The sequence below is a fragment of the Anopheles ziemanni genome, chromosome 3 (assembly GCF_943734765.1).
Source record: "Anopheles ziemanni chromosome 3, idAnoZiCoDA_A2_x.2, whole genome shotgun sequence".
In the NCBI taxonomy this organism is placed as follows: domain Eukaryota; kingdom Metazoa; phylum Arthropoda; class Insecta; order Diptera; family Culicidae; genus Anopheles; species Anopheles ziemanni.
In genome coordinates, this window is record NC_080706.1 from 31,291,888 (window position 1) to 31,309,573 (window position 17,686).

General features: G+C 45.5%; 7 protein-coding genes across 7 annotated transcripts; 3 read left to right on the forward strand and 4 right to left on the reverse strand.

The window, feature by feature from the left end:
• The first annotated feature begins 43 nt into the window (after nucleotides 1-43).
• LOC131284539 (uncharacterized) lies at nucleotides 44-2,123 on the forward strand. The gene is made up of 6 exons (XM_058313397.1): nucleotides 44-86; nucleotides 142-276; nucleotides 340-1,296; nucleotides 1,363-1,498; nucleotides 1,574-1,899; nucleotides 1,958-2,123. Exons 1-6 carry the CDS (start codon nucleotides 44-46, stop codon nucleotides 2,119-2,121), a joined length of 1,761 nt encoding a protein of 586 aa, XP_058169380.1. The 3' UTR covers nucleotides 2,122-2,123.
• A 410-nt stretch (nucleotides 2,124-2,533) lies between these two features.
• On the forward strand, nucleotides 2,534-4,467 carry LOC131284540 (transmembrane emp24 domain-containing protein 5-like). The gene is made up of 2 exons (XM_058313398.1): nucleotides 2,534-2,542; nucleotides 3,452-4,467. The coding sequence occupies exons 1-2, from the start codon at nucleotides 2,534-2,536 to the stop codon at nucleotides 4,178-4,180; spliced, it is 738 nt and encodes a 245-aa protein (XP_058169381.1). The 3' UTR covers nucleotides 4,181-4,467.
• Nucleotides 4,468-4,648: 181 nt separating this feature from the next.
• Nucleotides 4,649-5,486, forward strand: LOC131284541 (immunoglobulin domain-containing protein oig-4-like). Its single transcript, XM_058313399.1, has 4 exons — nucleotides 4,649-4,777; nucleotides 4,850-4,921; nucleotides 4,993-5,142; nucleotides 5,215-5,486. Exons 1-4 carry the CDS (start codon nucleotides 4,649-4,651, stop codon nucleotides 5,371-5,373), a joined length of 510 nt encoding a protein of 169 aa, XP_058169382.1. The 3' UTR covers nucleotides 5,374-5,486.
• A 277-nt stretch (nucleotides 5,487-5,763) lies between these two features.
• On the reverse strand, nucleotides 5,764-7,575 carry LOC131287539 (guanine nucleotide-binding protein subunit beta-2). Its single transcript, XM_058316596.1, has 6 exons — nucleotides 7,504-7,575; nucleotides 6,564-7,009; nucleotides 6,287-6,488; nucleotides 6,089-6,218; nucleotides 5,944-6,030; nucleotides 5,764-5,870 (listed from the first exon to the last, which is right to left on the reverse strand). Exons 1-6 carry the CDS (start codon nucleotides 7,573-7,575, stop codon nucleotides 5,764-5,766), a joined length of 1,044 nt encoding a protein of 347 aa, XP_058172579.1.
• Nucleotides 7,576-8,760: 1,185 nt separating this feature from the next.
• On the reverse strand, nucleotides 8,761-12,613 carry LOC131284542 (procollagen-lysine,2-oxoglutarate 5-dioxygenase). The gene is made up of 3 exons (XM_058313401.1): nucleotides 12,520-12,613; nucleotides 9,435-11,254; nucleotides 8,761-9,355 (listed from the first exon to the last, which is right to left on the reverse strand). The coding sequence occupies exons 1-3, from the start codon at nucleotides 12,611-12,613 to the stop codon at nucleotides 9,071-9,073; spliced, it is 2,199 nt and encodes a 732-aa protein (XP_058169384.1). The 3' UTR covers nucleotides 8,761-9,070.
• A 2,111-nt stretch (nucleotides 12,614-14,724) lies between these two features.
• Nucleotides 14,725-15,192, reverse strand: LOC131284544 (uncharacterized). The gene is made up of 2 exons (XM_058313405.1): nucleotides 15,123-15,192; nucleotides 14,725-15,032 (listed from the first exon to the last, which is right to left on the reverse strand). Exons 1-2 carry the CDS (start codon nucleotides 15,190-15,192, stop codon nucleotides 14,725-14,727), a joined length of 378 nt encoding a protein of 125 aa, XP_058169388.1.
• A 1,306-nt stretch (nucleotides 15,193-16,498) lies between these two features.
• Nucleotides 16,499-17,271, reverse strand: LOC131288867 (uncharacterized). Its single transcript, XM_058318046.1, has 2 exons — nucleotides 17,208-17,271; nucleotides 16,499-17,112 (listed from the first exon to the last, which is right to left on the reverse strand). The coding sequence occupies exons 1-2, from the start codon at nucleotides 17,269-17,271 to the stop codon at nucleotides 16,499-16,501; spliced, it is 678 nt and encodes a 225-aa protein (XP_058174029.1).
• Nucleotides 17,272-17,686: the final 415 nt, after the last annotated feature.

The window sequence follows — 17,686 nt, forward strand, 5'->3', positions numbered from 1 at the left end:
TTTACGGTGGTTTCGTAGCACATCAATAATAGTGGGCTTCGCAATGGACGCGCTACAAATTAAACACAACACCGGACTCGTAAATCGTAAGTAGACTAGCTGAGACGTTTACTGTGATAATAAACTATTGTTACTTTCCAGTCGACTGTAAACTGCGAGCTCAAAGCGCATTCGCCGTCGCTGACCATCGCTCGGCAATTTTTTTTCAAACTCTTGCGCTTGGTGAATCAAAACGCCAGAAATATTCTGAGAGTTCGCGTCGCTGCACTAATCTAGGTATTGAGAGGCCTTTTATTGGGTAACGATGTATTTATCCCTTATTTATATTGTACACTTTAGTTGATATCATAAAACAGGTTAGCGATTGTGACATTTCAAAGCCGTGCGGTGAATTACGGTCTGCAAAATCTGGGTACGCCGAACTTTGTAAACAATGCCTCGAACTACCCGACGAGTGGACCGTGATGCAAGTTTCCAAAGAGTTCACGCCTCTAGCCCCCTGCCTAACGCACGAGGAACAACTAAAAGAACCAACGCGCATCTGGCTGACCATATACCGTTGTAGTGACCCTATGGAAGGGAAAAGGGCAGAGCCGATCCTCCTGGTGCTAGACCCGCCAGCCGACGATACCAGCTGCAAATATCCCAATATCTTCGAACATATCTCATCGATACCGACCGAGGTACGAATCGCAATCACTAACAACGAATCGACAGCGACTACAACATCGAGCGAGTCACAATCCGATAGGCTCGAGGCAGTAGAGCAGCTGATAAGCTTGGCTGTAGAACGAGTCCGCGACTGGCTGGGACCTTGGTCAAACCTTTTCGTAGGGAAGTTTCGTACGCCGGCAATGCTTCAGCTTGAGGCAGATGTTTACAATCAAGTAGAGGAGTTTTGCATCGAACATCGGATAGGGCACATTGTGCAGCGATTGGTGTCACTGGTGGCCCGAAGATTGGATCTATTACAGGATATTCATATCTACGAATTATGCAGCAGCGAGCAGCTCAATTTGGATAACGCTCGGTGTGTTGCACTGTACAAATTCCTTGTCGATTTCAAGAAACGTAAATTCATCAACGTTTCGGATAGAATCGACTCTCTTCCGGTGCTGGTCGTGGTGGATGAGCTACTCGACAGCATGCCATGGGAGATGATACATCCAACTAGCGAGATTTGTCGTTTCTCAAGCTTCAGGGTATTGATGGAGCTATATCGTGTGCATCAAAAACGGATCCAGAATGGTTACCTTACAATAAATGCAAAAAAATGTTATGCAATTATCAACCCAGGTATGTGCTCTATTGAAACATTAAAATATATAACAAACATCGGATCTGATTATCTGTAAATTACAGACAAAAACCTGGAAAAAATGAGCGCTCGCTTGCAATTGTTTTACAAAGAATGGTATCCTGAATTTCAGCTGCTCGTCGATCAACCACCAACCGAGGCTGAGTATAGTGATATGCTGAACCGGTCGGATGTTGTAATGTAAGATGCCAATTGTAGATTTGTACAAAACTCTTAAGTAGCTTAACGGTTATTGTTTTTTCCCCTTACTTTTAGCTACAACGGACACGGTAGTGGGTTACAGTTTGTAAACGGAGAATCGTTACTGCAGTGTGATATAAACTGTGTCACATTTCTCTTTGGCTGTGCTTCAGTTCGGCTCTATTCGAACGGCCTGTTCACGGAGATGACCGGGACACACCAGTACTATAATGCCGCCAGGTGTCCCGCGGTCATCGGTGCTCTATGGGTTTTAACGGATCTTTTTACCGACATCTACTCAATGGTGCTCGTTGGCAATTGGATTCCTACAGTAAATCCAAAGTATGCTAGCCGGGACATCTCTACTATTGATGCAGTAGCATTGAAAGCGGGAAAATTGCGTAAGTTAAAAAGTTGTTTTGTGTGTGTCCACTATCCACTAATGGTCTTTTTTTTTAGAATTTAATAAACCGTCTTCAAGAAGATTTACAATCAAAAGTCATTCCAACCTGTTAAAACTGATGGGCGATTGTAGACTTTACGCGCAGTTACCACAAAGGATTAGGTGTGCAATAGTTTGTCGAGGTTTACCAGTTGTAAACAAACTTTTACAAAAACTTTAGTTTTTGGTGGCTTTTAGATTTTTTTTTTTTTTGTAATGAATTGGGATATTTATTTCGGCAAGTTGTAAACGATAAGGAAGAGTTTAATAAACGAATTTCCCCAAGCTTATATATCGCCACGATTATGTGAGGTCATTCTATTTCAGTTAAGAATCGATTTAACACGCGTGTTCCTTATCATCCGGTCTAAAATAAACCAAATCGATTCCTACCTCAATGAGATCGCGCTTGATCGCAGAGAGTCGGGATCGTTCGCCAGTGCACTAGCCCGTAATATATGGCTGCGAGTAGCACTACGCCGACGATTTTTAGGTTGACGCCGGCACCAAACACTGGTTGTGGCGCATTCGATTACCGTCAATTGGATAATGGAATGAAAATAATCCCACACTGATTCAATTTGTTATCGACCATGGAGCGAGTAGAGTGGAAAGTTTGAACAGAAACGTAACATTTCTGCCTTAAGGGTCTAGAATTCTTGTGTCCGTTCGTTTAGTTTACAGACAACTGTTGGACGCGCTGGATATCCACAATTTCTGCAGTTGACCATTCTGAGGACTACGTTCAAAACCGATTTTGGGAACAGATAAAGTCATCGTTTGTGTTTATGTGGTGAAAGGTATTGAATATTATTTCAATTTTGTTAGCAACTTACTTGAAACAAGGACTGGAGTGAACAATGTTCTACTATTATGAATATACTATATATGTGTTCCATCGCTAAATAGCAGTAACTTTTTTTTAAACAATTTATTAAATTCATGATTTGGGATGTTTTTTCTAAATCAGGATATAATTCACAATATACACAAAATTGAGCAGCTTTTCAAGTGTTGGGCTTTGGCTGTTTTTTTTTTTTAAATTCCCAACCATCAGCTCAATTTAAATCGTTCGTTAAATCGTGTCCTTGATGCCCATCGAATCTCGGCGCGTGTTGGGGTTCAAATTTCGTTACCAAAAGTGAGGTTGTGATTGCGGTTCCGACGGTTTGACAGTTCTGTGTTTTGCTTGTGAAAGGGGTTGAAGAGCTAGTGGAAGGCAGGATGCAAGAGTAGCTAGAACGCATGAAAGAACCACTTCCGATGACAGTTTGCGAGAAACGAAAAAAAGTGTTCCGTAGCGTAAAATAGAATAACCAAGCCACCTTGTTTTATTAGAATCGTCTGAAAAAGTGGCTATATATTTAAAGTGCGATATAGATTTTTGAATCCGGCGTTTGAGTGTTTGTTTAGTTAGAAGCTGTACATCGACTCCCATTTTGACCATGGTTAGTAAACAAAGGAATGGTTGTTTGTTTCGGGGAAGATTTATCGTATGCAAAACTTTTTAGGGACTATTTGGAAAACATCTTAAAGTTCCGCTCGCATCGGCCGTGTTCCCGGCAGTATTCCTTTGTCTCTGCCAACAACTATTGGTACCCGTTGCGGCACTACAAAAAGAAATGACCATCAGTGTCGCACCGGGGAAGGTGGATTGTTTCTTCGAGGAAGCCAAAGCCGGGCAAATAATCGACATCGAGTATCAAGTGATCGACGGTGGTCATGGCGATCTAGACATTAGCTTCGAGCTGGCTGAACTGACGGGCCGGACGATTTTTGCCGATTACAAAAAGTCTGACAACATTCACCGGTTCCCGGTGCCGTACGATGGGGAGTACAAGTTTTGTTTCGACAATGGCTTTAGCCGGGCCAACAGCAAGACGGTGTTCTTCGAGCTCATTATCGAGCGGGAGGGCGAACAGGAGGACGCAGGGTGGGCGGATATCGATCTCCTCGAGGGCCTTACGCCGGAAGAGTTCTACGAGATGAAGGTGCAGGATATGGAGGATGCGATCAAGCGTGTACGCAATCACCTCACCAAGGCGCGCCAGCTGCAGGACGTACTGCGTTCGCACGAGGCCCGCGATCGTAATGTAGCCGAGGAAAATTACTTCAAAGTGAACGTGTGGTCGTTTTTCCAGATACTGGTTATGATCGGCGTCGGCATGCTGCAGGTGTTTATGGTGAAATCGTTGTTCAACAACGATTCCCGGGCGTACAAGCTGCTCACTAAGCTATAACGAGCGTCCGCCACTGGTGGGCCTTTTGTGCGCTTTAATACTCAAGCAAGGTTTTGCTTACCATACCAAAGTATCAACTTGTCGCTCCACAATGATTGACTCTCGAATACACGACATGCGCGAATAGTGATAATCAGAAACATCGAGCACAAAAACAATGTTCTTGTTTAAGAGAAAGAACCGAACCTAACACTGTGCCATGAACTCGAACGGGCAATAGTGAGATCGTTTTACTTCATATGCCATTTATCGAAATAGAAAATAGTAATTTTATTAAATTCCTAGTTTTCTTTAAGATGAAAGAAAGAGGAAGAGACAATTGTTAATCGAAAATTGTATCATATTTTATATCATAAAACATCTTTCGATGTATAGAAAGAAGGTAAATGTCTGTTCATTCATGAAACACGCCTCAAGCTTTATTATTTACTATGTTTCCTCTCTTTAAGGGTTCGAGAAATGGTAAAAATGTATCGCAAAAGTCAGTCAGCAAATACTTCAGCATGTGTCTGCCTCATGATTCTCATTCTGGTGTCCATCGCAATTGATGACGCTGCAGCCAGACGTGGTCGTGCCAGAGGTCGTACCAAATCCAGGGTAAGGTCGTACGAAAGATACATTTACTAGGGTATGCGCCATCTAAAACTGATAATTTTTCTTTGTTTTCAGATGCAAATTGGTCTCCCAATAACTGGCAAATACCGTGATCCAGAGTCAGATCAGTACTACAACAACAACAATGTAAGAAAACCAATATTTTTTCCCTTGTCAAGAACTAACTTGCGTTGCATACTCTTGTGGATAACTTTTAGGGCGCAAAAATTACCCTCGCCTCACACTTCGACTATGAATACGTACTTGGGCACAAAATTGCTTTTCTATGCGTAGCACGTGGTACACCGCGGCCAACGATAACCTGGTTCAAGGATGGCGTCGAGATTTTCAGCCACCTGTACCTGCATGTAAGTAGTCGCGCGATTGCTCGTTTATTTTTTCTTATATGTGGTTTTACTAAACGTATATCGATTTTGTAGGTCCACGAGTGGAACATTGGAAAGGACAAGGTAAAATCGAAGATTGAAATCGATCCGGCCACCCAGATGGACGCTGGTGTGTACGAGTGTACAGCCGATAACATGTACTCGATCGATCGGCGAAGTTTTAAGACCGATTTTTCTATCGCTTTCGATTAGATTACTACCCATTGGCACCTTTATTATCCTTCATAGTGACCGTTTGAGTTTCACGTGATGTATGATTTTTTTTATCATACTTTTATGCGTGGGAACAAGTAAAGTTAACAATTTCGGCTGATTGTAGAATAAATAATACCCTAAATCGTGTATACATATTTATAACAGAGCAAGCTGTGTATTTTCGATAACGTGTTTCGTGGCCATTAGATAAGTTTACAAGAATAACACGGTAGGTCGAACGTCTTAAACGAGCCATAATGTTGGAAGGAAGAAATTCTGGTATGAAATCGTCGCTGATTGGGTGTCCTTCTGTGGAACTCGAACAAGATCACTTTTTTCGGAGCCAAATAGAATACTCGGGGGCATATTTTGAAATGTTCATCTCATCTAAACCCAAATGCGAACGTGTTGATCCCAGCTGCAAGAAGCCAGCGCCATTCCGTTCGGTGCCATGCTGAGCGAAGTTATACGATTTTCGTGGCCACTCAGAGTACCTGTACGGGAAGACGATAGTAGACGCTGAGTATATTTGATCCTGCTATCGTCTTAATCGAGTTGCCAGCTTACCATTGTGTTGTCCTTTCATCGTATCCCAAATGTGAATGTTGTTATCGTCCGAACCACAAAGTATGTATCGGCCACTCAGCGACAGTGCTGCAAGATTGTAAATAAATTCGATATGGGTTCTCTAAAATGATGTGCGAAATCTTACCGCATGATGTGAAACCACTGTTTTTGTTCGGTGGCACGTAGTGTCCGATCTGTTGGTCCGATCGGAAGTCGAACAAGCGCGCCGTCTTATCCTCCGATCCTGTAGCAAAACCGAATCCACTCGGATGGTACTGAAAGGGAAACAGAAGGCTATAACGATAGTGAACAAAACCCCATCCTGGTAGGATAGCGAACATACGCAAACACTGTTCACGTCCGCCTCATGTCCGAAGAATGTCTGTTTAGGGGAGTCCTCTCGGACGTCCCACAGCTTACAGGTGCGATCTACCGAACCGGTAACGTAGGTGTTTTTGTCCGGGCTCATCGAGATAGAGACGACATCGCCAGCGTGAGCATCGAATTCCGACGTCTTCTTACCGACCTGCAGATCCCAGATGCATCTGTGCCAACGAAAGAACGAGACTCGTCGTCACTCTACCAGGCCACTCTGCGGGGGTGTGAATAAGTGGTATTACATTTTCATATCACCCGAACCGGTGAGAATGTGAGTATCGTCCAGGAAGCGGCACGAACTCAGGAAGCCCTCGTATCCCATCAGCTCGCGGACGATCTTCGCGTTACCCTGCGCGTCACGATTGTTCAGATCGTACACGGTGCACATGTTGTCCATGCCGCCGCAGGCTACGAAGTTCCCGGAGTCGGCGTACGCTACGCTCATCACCCAGGCCGACCGGAGCGGGATGACCTGCACCTTGTTGCCGGTCCACGTGTCCCATATGATCAGCTTGCCGTCGAGCGAGCCGGTCACGCAGTGACGCGAGTCGCCGGCAAAGTGCACCGAGTTCACCTTGTTGATGTGACCCTTGAGGAACTTTTTCGTGCTGATGCGTACCTTCGGGGCGTCACCTAGGTCAGCGCATTTCTCGAACAGCGTGCAGTCGGCCGCCTTTTTCTGTTCCTCCTGTTTAGGGCGAAGAAAATTGGTTACATTTTTTTGCTCCAAAAAGTTCAACCTTGGCTGGTACTAATTAGATTGACAGTACGATTCAGTTTCTAGCCAAGGTGCACGTGTTGTCAGTTATCCAGTATCGAATCACAGAGAGAAAGAGAAACTATTCGAGACTAATTGAATAAAGCGAGCTCTAATTAAAAAAAAAAAACTAAGATACACTCATTTCCTTACCAATCAAGCAAAGTAGATCGGAACTTATGAAATTGCATAATGTTTCTCTCAGGCTTTTAAAGTCTTTATATTTACGGTGTTCAATCTGTACTAACTTCATCTATTTCCTATCTCTGTGCAAATAAAAAGAATGTTCCTCTCACAGTATAGGCAAAGCAAAAAAAAAAAAACTCATAAATTTTTAAATGCAATTTCCTCAAACTTGAACGAATCGATCTTCTGATCATCTTTAAACCGTTGTGACGAATAACCGTATCTGGAGTGTGGAGTACCTGGAACTTGGCTATCATATCATTGATTTCCTTCTTCAATGCCGAAACCTCTGGATCATCTTTGGGTGGCATGATGATGAACTTGAACTGCACCGATCAGTTGCACACGTTCCTCGCACCACTTACAACACTTAGCACATGCAGTTTTTCACGATCTTTACGCGCCGGTGTGAGGCCCCGTTTTGCTTCTAGGCTACTACCCTCAGCGATGTACCAACGAGAACTAACTTTCCTGGCCAGTGCCAACCGCCAATAAACGGTCGCGAGTCGGACTGGCCCCTGAGGGGGCACGTAAACGCGACTATACACTAATTGAATTTCATCGGTCCGGCTTTCTCCACCTGGACCGCGTTCGGTGTTTTCGCGCTGTGTAGACCACATCGGCCAGCGCCAATACTATAGTTGCGTGTGTATCCGTGCATTGTGAAGGATTAGTTCGACGGTTTCCTTCGGCTGTGTCCTACTGGCGCATTCACTCTGGGAAGATGCATTTGATAGGTTTCGACCAACGGCAATGGCAAGGAACGGCTGTAACTGGGGCCCATAGCCCATGGGTTTAGTCGACCACCTTGGGCACACATGTTTGACACATTTTTTCGAATCAACATGAAAACATGGTCAATATTCTCATAGTAGAAATGAGATTTTTCGAACGCAGCTATTTCCGTCCACTTTACTCGGAGCCAATGTATGTAAAGGCAAAGGCGACACGTTTTCCCACCAATCCTGTTTTGTCTGGAGACTGAAGGAAGCTGCTGGTGGGAGGGCATTCCTGTGGGAGCATTACGCAACCGACGTTGGAGTAGTGTTGGCTCGGGGAGTTAGTTACAGACGAGCAGATATCCTTCATCAAGGCAATGAAGGTTGTAACCATGATGGTACGTTTCGATCAATATTTTAGAAGCAGCAGAGAATTTAAAGAAAAATATAACATATGAATAACCAAAGCATTTACATATTAAAAGTGTAGTTTTATTAAAAAGGAATTGCTTAGAGTTTAATGTAATATTGGTCAATTTTTAACGCTTATGATGTTCTAAAATAATGTAAAAATGTATTTATGCAATCAATGAAGAAAATGCCAATTGATTTGTCTATTTTTTCTTCACTTTGTGAACACGATCTGTTGTTTTTTTTAAAGCTAGGGAATCGAAGATATATGGTTGTCAATTACCTAAAGCTATTTTTTCCAGCCTCACAACATTTTATGATGATTCTTTCAGAACAGTTGAGCAACAAAATACCAATAGAAATGATTATATTTATTTATTCTGTAACCTAGTTTGATCGACACTTGACTCCATAGAGGATGAGAGAAAAAAAATAAATCTCATGGCACAGCTAAATATCCAAAAACAAAACAGACACATAATGAACACACTTCCTTAACGCTATACAATACCTACAGTCAATGCTGCTCTCTTCCGCCTAGAAAAGATTATACTGGAAAAGGGTATGGCCTGCTTGCAATGCACAACGAATGAATGTTTAGGAGATGGGCAAACGGCCGGCGAGTCACTTGATGGAGCCAGCGTTGTCACACTGCGATCATCTTCTTACTCCCTGCTTACGGGTCCACAAAAGAAATCATAATATAGCGGGTTCCCTTCGTCGTTACCAGACCCTCGTGGAAGTGCGTCAGTCGGCCCGGATGTAGCAGCATCCAGCCTTTGCGTGTTTCAACCACAGAACAGTTGTACCGCAGGAAGCGACAGCCGCCGCCTTCGTAATCGGTACCGAGCGAGTTTAGGGCGATGTTGATCGTGTAGGTGGACGAGTCGTGATGGGGCCGCAGTGACGGTTGCTCATCCGGGCGGTAGCGTACGACAAAGTTCATCAGTGATCTCGGTGGCTAGAAAAAGGAATTTGGACAAGAAGCCAGAAATTAACTCGAAGCAATGGTTATGAATTCGTAAGTACAAGAAACTTACATCGTGGAAGTACCCTATGAACACTTTCTCCTGCAAAGGGCGCACGTAAAGTTGCAAAAACTTCAGCCAAACTTGCTCCAGCCCAACCTGGTTCATGTGTATATCGCGCGTGGGCACGGCCTCGTAGCCACCCTGGAGTCGTTTGTCCGAATGCGAACCATCGGACCACTCACCGAAGGCCTCTACGATTTCTCGTAAATCATCACAAAATCGCTCGGTACCGATCGCAAGCCAGTACACGTCCGGGCACGGTTGCTTGGGCACGAAGTCGGCCTCCAGCTGTTGCTTGTACTCCGCCGCTAGGTAGCGCTGCTCCCAGTCGTGTCGGTTGTTGAACAGCTGGTAAAAGTCCGGATGCGTACGGGTCATGTCGAAGTACTCGGTGTCTACCAAATGCCCGTACTGCTCGACGTTGATCACGTGCATGAAGATACCCTTCGAGCGGAAGTGCCAGCACATGGCCATGTCCGGATCGGTTTCCTGCAGTTCGTAGCTAACGTCTGGTATGATCGCCCGCTTCACCAGGTACGCAATCGAAATAAACGGTACATTCCACAGGCCGAGCAGTTTCCGTGACACAATGTCCATATAGTCATTCGAGCGCGCGTAAAATCCTTGGTTGCTTAGGGCACCCCAAAAGTTGCTCCATATCTTCTCGGGACGCGTGAGGACCGGTGAAATTACGTTTCGATTCGCTTCCAGTAGCGCCCGCAGTACATCCGGATTGTCCAGGTGGCCCTCGGAGTCGACGACGAACAGGTAGTCACAGCCGCGCTGCTCGCAGTGCTTGGCAGCTAGGGTTCGTGCAGCAGGCTCGGTAAAGTCGTCCGCAGGATGAATCGCTTTCAGTGACCGGTACTGTCCCTCCTGTCGATCGAGGAAAGCTTTCACCGTTGCCGCATGATAGGCCACACTCGAGTGTACGAGCACATCCAACCGATCGCCAGGATAATTTAGCTTGGTGATCCTATCGAACCACTCCTCCAAGAATGGGGTAGGCTTCTCTACAAATAGGGCCATCGTCACCAGCGGGAGCTTTGCCGCATCCTCCGGAAGGGTCAAGCGGTTCTCATGTACCGTCTTACATTCTCCATCGACGAAGGCACCGGCAAGATAGTTTGCATAGCTATTCAGGGCCAGCTTGCTCGGACCGTTACCGTGCACGATCGCAGGCTTGGTGCTATACTCGGTATTCGCTAGCGTGGCTTCCTTCTCCGTCGGTTCCAGCGACAGTACTACCTGCTCCTCGACCCCATTCAGATTCTGAAACAACGAAGCCATATGGTCGAGCTTGATGTTCAGCTCCTCGCGCAACTCCTTGTCCAAGTACACCTTGGTGTAGTACAGCTGGTCGTCTTCCGTATCCTTCGAGGGTGTTTTCAACATTTTGTACACCTTATCAGCGTAGCCCATGAACAAGCCAGAGTTCAAAAAGCGCATTCCGCGGCCCTCCAGTGGCGGATACTTAGTCTTGAGCGATTCGTCCGGCCAGCAGAATGGCTCTGCACCGAACACAATAGACGCCTCGAAGCTTGTAAATTTCTCCAGGATTCGTTCCCACGAGGCAAGGAACACCACGTCGTAGCTGTCGGTGAACAGTACCACGCGATCCTGTTCGTCACGGTACGGTTTGAGAGCTTCCCGTAGGAGATTTATTTTGTAGCCACCACCAACCGATTTCATGTTTCCTCCCAGCCACGGTTTACCCATGCCAAGGGTCGTTACCGCCAGCTCGTAATGTTTCGCCGACCGGAGGAAGCGTACGTATCCTTCCGTTTCATTGCTGGCCACGGTAAAAATGAGGGGTTCCTTTGCGGTTACTGGAAAAGCATCAATTGAAAAACAATCATATAGATACTTATATATCAACATATCACAAAAAAAAACACAAAACAATCCATAATTTGGTTGAGCCCGAATTAATGATAATAGTTCTAGGTCGACAAACCAAAAAAAAAAAAAAAAAAATTAAAAAATCTAGGCACATTTATATTCCATAAATCAAATTTACATTATATTCCCATTACTCATACTTATTTAGCCATCAACTTCGCGGTAAAATATAAAAATTACATCAAATTTAATTTTCCCAACTCTGATTAAGACAAACCAGTAAGTTGTGGTCGTTATGGTAAAATTATACCATTTTTTATAATGTACCTTAAGGTTCTGAAAAGAGCTGAACTATAAAACTTATTCGCTTCCTGGTTTTTTTTAGAGAAAAAGTGATCTCGAAATTGCCCCGACATCAACTCGCGATCGCGATCGCGAAATCGCGATCCTCATTGAGCAAGCAAAACCATGTAGAATGATACACGCAGTCTTAATTCATTGAGCAGACGTAGCTAATGAAAGCTGGTGCTGTATTTCTGGGGCTGCCGGTTTTCACATCATAGCATAAACATTGTACTGCATCTCCGTCACAACCGCAGGAATATGAGGAAGGGAATGAACCCTGCCATACCATCACTGTGCATATGGTGTGTAATTCAACTCGCAACCGCTACACGAGGGATGTGAAGACCGGCAACCCTCTGGCGGCGGCATGCTGATGGAAATGTGGACGTACGTTTATTATTTCACGCTTTCGAACGGGCCTTGTAGCAGTAGGCGTTGGTGTGCATATGATCTCATCCCTCGTGGAGGGGTCACAAAACGATCGGTCAGACGCGGCATGGTCTACGTGACTGCTCTGTTTTGCTTGGTGTGCAGCGGAACCGCCGAACGGTCAATGGGGAAAAGAAGAAAAACGGATTTCCTCCACCAAGCGCGTGTGAGGATTTTTTGTGTGTCTGAAAACAGCATTGCTTTCCATGGTTGCTCCGGCATCACAAATAGTTATCTTCTTCCAGAAGCAATACGACCACAGCTGCCGGGTGCGTGGGTCCGGAAGTACGCGGGTTAGTTACAGGAGTAAATGCTTGTGCAAGATTGTATTTGTCGTTCCACGAGCCCCAACTTCTTCGTATCTGCTTCCGCGCTTATCAGTTGACCCCACGGCACGGATGCTTCGGCGACGCATCTTTGTAAGTTGTTGGCCGCGAGGGTTAGTGGTTAGAATTTGTCTAATTTCAAAACTACTTACCATCGTCCGTCGCAGCGCTGAGGCAAACCAGAGAAACTATCGCCAAAATTGGTAGCCAACTTCGGCTAGAACTTCTCCAAATTGATGGTACCATCCTGCACTTATTTAACTTTTTTCCGTACACCGTCAAATTCCTGACCAAACTTCTTTAGTTCTCGACAATTTTCACAAGAACTTCCTACACAATATGCTGGACTCCGGAAACACGTTTTCAAACAATATTCTCTAAAGCCAAGATCTAACCGACACTTCAATTACCGCGAGAACCGACCGGGTGGACAGTTCATGACGGAATGAAATAGTCACCGCTGGTACGAGCGGTCGTGTAGCAAAGTAAAAAATGCATCAGTCGGCGGTTTTGTCCGCGACGTACAATCCTCACTCTTCGCGGCCGGCGCAGATTGATCGAGAGATTCCAGCTTGTGGTGCTTTAAAATGAAGCGTTTGCGTGTGTGTTTGCGTGACGATCGCGGTTCCCGGAGTGTACGATGCGGGATGAATCGGGTAGCGACGCCAGATGTTGATATGAACTTCGGTTGATGTCTATTTCCGGAACGAATGTAGTGCGAGGCGGTACACAGAGCTGAAGATGAGAATATGCTAAAGGTTCTTGCCAGAGGCACGAACTCGTGTGTTGGATGAATTGTGTAAGAAAAGGAGAAGATTGTCGGTCGCGGTCGAATTTGTATGTAAACATTGCAATGTAGAGCTGTCAAAAAAGTACAGTATTTTTCAGACTAACTCGTATTACAAAAACTTTTTTTCTAAATAAAATTGTTCTGCAATAATAAAAAAAAAATTCTCTAAATTTCGTTCAAATTTAAAAAAATGTTCTGAAATGCGTTGTTGAATTCTTGAAACGAAAAACGAATCTTTTAGGTAATCCTGATATATTATTGGATAAAAAAACTCTGTGTAGTAAGCAACTTGTATTCAGTCTACCATGCAACTTTCCTTGCAACCTGATGTTGTGCACAACATTTGAAGCATAAAAATCCCTATTCGAATAATGATCATTAGCATAAATTGAGTGTTCACATTGTCTGTTTGTTTATCAGCATCTTTACCTATTAGTATATATTATTTAGTTACCATTGTATGTGATAACAAAGTAGTCTTTCAAGATATTGCACTCCCAACAGTGATAACATATATGATTCGCAATGGTTACCCATTATTTTCGAGATGTTCTAATTTAACTTTTTTCCCCTTGTTTATCTTCTATATTATTTATTTAGGCTTTCTTTTTATTTTATTGTAATTACAAACAAACTTTAAAATGTGTTAAAATTGTGTAAGTAACATCGAGAATGATGATGCACGTGCTCACCTTTAACTTGTTAACTTGTTAAAACTTAACTTTTCTTTTGTTCTACTAGCATATTCACAACTGCTTTAACCATCTTTTGTTGCAACATACCTACTCAATGTTTCTTTATTTTTATTATTCCATTGTTGCAGTGGACACTCTGATTATGGGGCAAGTCGGCTGGCTTATGCAGTCATATGACTGCAGTCAACCCAACCTGTGCTGTGATTCGGTTGTGCAATCTGGGAAGATTACTTATTCGCATGATGTAAACACCCAGGGCTAGGTTATCCCTTTATTGGAATTTAATGACCCCACGTATCGCTTTTGGAAATGCTACATCAAGAAAGGAAACTTTTTTCTACATGCAATACTTTTCTTATTCATGCAAACGTAGGGTTGACAACATACAACTGTTTAATTTTCTGGCTGATGAAAAGGTGGAGAGACATCGTTTTGGAAAGCCAAACTAGATTTGGGATCCTTTTACAGTTCTTTTCTCTAGGGTGATTTTTTCATACCAATTCGTTCGGAGCTCTTGTGCAACGGATGATGTGCCATTCCCATACTACATTCCGCTTATCACTCACACGGCTATTGTTGGGTCAGATGTCGCTTCGCACATGTTTCCCTTCCGAAGCTACGTAATTACGTTGTCATCGTGAAGAAAATTGCCAATCGCAGGAAGGAAGTTTTTTACAAATTTTTTATTTTTTTCCCCTGATGGAAGACATTTTAAACGAAGCTGGTTTTATGGCGATAAAGCTGGTTGTGCGTGGTCCAATATCAAAAGCGATGCCAAACGGTAACTTGCTCACCGTTGGCTGTTGTCTGGGCATGTAATACTAGGTCACTGTTGACCGAAAACCGGTCAGATGTGACACCGCGAGAACGATTTATCCTCCGAACGACTGGCTGCCGGCGCCGGCGGCCGATCCAGTTGCGCCACCGAAGCCCGGGAAGCCACCAGCACCCTGCGAGAACGACTGAGCACCGGCGGAGGAGGCCGAACCGGTGAATCCACCGAAGCCATGGCCTGCACCCTGACTGAACGACTGGCTACCTGCCGAAGCGGCCGATCCGGTGAATCCACCGTGTCCACCGTGTCCGCCGTGTCCCGGGAATCCGAATCCTTGGTTGAAGGACTGCGCACCGGCGTTGGCCGCAGAGCCGGACACCTGCCGTGCGACACGGCTTTCACCCTCTGTATTAGAGAAAATCGATGTTCCGATGTTAGTTCTTGCAAGACCGAAAGGACACCTTCCGATAGATCATTACGGAACCAAACACTTACCCTGCACTGGAGCCGATGCAACCATGGCCACAAGGGCTGCCAGCAACAGCACACACGAGAAGGACTTCATTTTGGAAATGATTAGAACTGCGTTTGGTTTCAAAGAGAGCGCCACAATCGTACTGGTATGTTCAGCGAGGTTTCGATTCGGTTTTATAGTTGCCACACCGGGGTCAAATGTTCGAGGATGGGCCTGTCTACCGGCATCGTTATCACTCGCCGACTGATATTGCAAAAAAACAAAACTCCCTCTGTTGCGTTACTGCAGATGTACACAGTTCCTGTGTGATGTTTTGGTCGTGGATTTTACATTGGGAATTTACCCGTTGCATATATAGTATTCAGGAAATCCCCAGGAGTCATAGCATCACGTTATCGAGAATCGTGAAACACACTTTATTTATCAAATTTTCCTGAAATATGTTCCACAAGAAAAGCGAACGATTCCGGTCCACGAAACTGTTTAAATCCTTAGTCAAAAGTCGCAAGTCAAATGATCACTATCCCATTTATTTTAGCATTTGTAGCTGAATCCATTCTTCTAGATATTTGCAGAAGTAGCTCAGTGTCAGGGATAAATTCGCAAAGCTGATGTAACTCCTATCAAACTGTTCTTTAAAAACCTCGCTCGTCTGCTCGAGCTCATATGTGTGCTTAATTGAACATTTGAAGGAAGGATTGAGTTTCATCTATCGGCACGGGTTTTTCGTTTCCGTAAAGAATTATTCTTCTCTCAGCCAGTGTTCCAGCTACTACCGGCTGATTCTGGAGCAGTCCTCGGGTTAAATCAGCTGATAAAAGACGACCCAACTGCCAAACTCGCAGCAACGAAAGCGGGTCACACACAGCCATCACGACATGCCGAGGGGAAAGGGCACTCGAAAGTCACGGTTACGGTCAGTTGGCCATCCGGGAAAGAGATTACGTCTTGAGCTCTTAATTTACTGAAAGATTCGAGCAGCCGCTGGTCCGCATTTGGTTCGCGATCGAACCAATGCAATCAATCATCCGTACGTGACCGTAGCGTTGGAGTGAAAGACCGGCAAAATTTGATTTGATTTTTTTTTCATCGTATATTTATGTTTTGTGTACTTGCTATCGTTTCTTTTGCAACAACTTTTCGCTGACTTCCGTCAGTCGGTTTTCTGAACGGTTTATGAAGCTATTAAATATCACAAATAATACCGGAGTGTGTGTCGACGGTTGTAGAGCAGACACATGTTGTTGAAAAGGCTTGTCGTTCTTTTTGCTTTTGTACTGTGTTTTTAACATTTTTCTTTTTGCATTTGTGCTCGATAGTATGCTCTGTCTCGAACGAAGTCACTCCGGTCGCTGGCTTACTAAATGCTGAAATCTTCGCGGGGATTAGCCCATTTTTAGTGTGCGACAATCGACTGAGCGCCAGCGTTGGCGGCCGATCCGGCCAGTCCACCACCGAATCCTCCATGGCCACCACCCTGGGTGAACGACTGAGAGGCTGCGTTGGCGGCCGAGCCCGAGAAACCGCCGAAGCCGGGGAAGCCACCATGTCCTCCGTGACCACCGCCGCCCTGGGTGAACGACTGCGCACCAGCGTTAGCCGCCGATCCAGCCAGTCCACCGAAGCCTCCATGGCCACCACCACCACCTTGCGTGAACGACTGCGTGCCGGCGTTGGCAGCTGAGCCGGAAAGTCCACCGAATCCTCCATGGCCACCGCCGCCCTGGTTGAACGACTGAGCACCAGCGTTAGCCGCCGATCCGGACAGTCCACCGAATCCGGGGAATCCACCGTGGCCTCCTGAACCTCCCTGCGTGAACGACTGGGCACCAGCGTTTGCCGCCGAAGCGGACAGTCCTCCCAAGCCACCGCCGTGTCCAGGGAAGCCACCTCCGAAGCCCTGGTTAAACGACTGAGCACCCGCGTTGGCCGCACTGCCACTCAGTCCACCACCCGGAGCGTTGCGCACTACTCGCACCAACGGAAGGTCGGCCTCGTCGATCAGAATCACTGTAACGACAGAATCACAGAAACCAAACCACTCCGGTCAGTCTCATCTGGGTAGAGTTCTTCTGCACCGAAGCACTCTGGGAGGAATGACTTACGCTGATACGGGGCAGCGGAAACGGTGGCCAGCATGGCAACGGCAAACACCACAAACGCCTTCATTCTGCACGAAGCACGACGGAACGGAACAGACGACGAAACAAAAAGAAGCGGAGCACACACGAACGTCGGTTCGATTGGGCTTGCGATTGCGCAATGATACTCCACTAGGCGCATCCTAGCCGTATTTATACCGGGATATTATCGTCGTCGAACCTCATCGTACGCAGCAATCAATTGTAACGCAACGACAGAGTGCCCCCACCGTTTCGGGAAGGCCCTAAGAACCGGTAGCGTGGGAGGAAGGGGGCAGGGTCAGAAGTACAGAGAATCAAATCCTCTTTGTGAGGAGTCCCATCAGCCAAACGGTGAGGGAGTGCAGCGGAGGTGTTACCCGATGGAGGGACTACAAGAGACGGACTCTTGGATATTCAAGACCATCATCATCATGATGATCGTCGAGACCGTTTGTACCTTG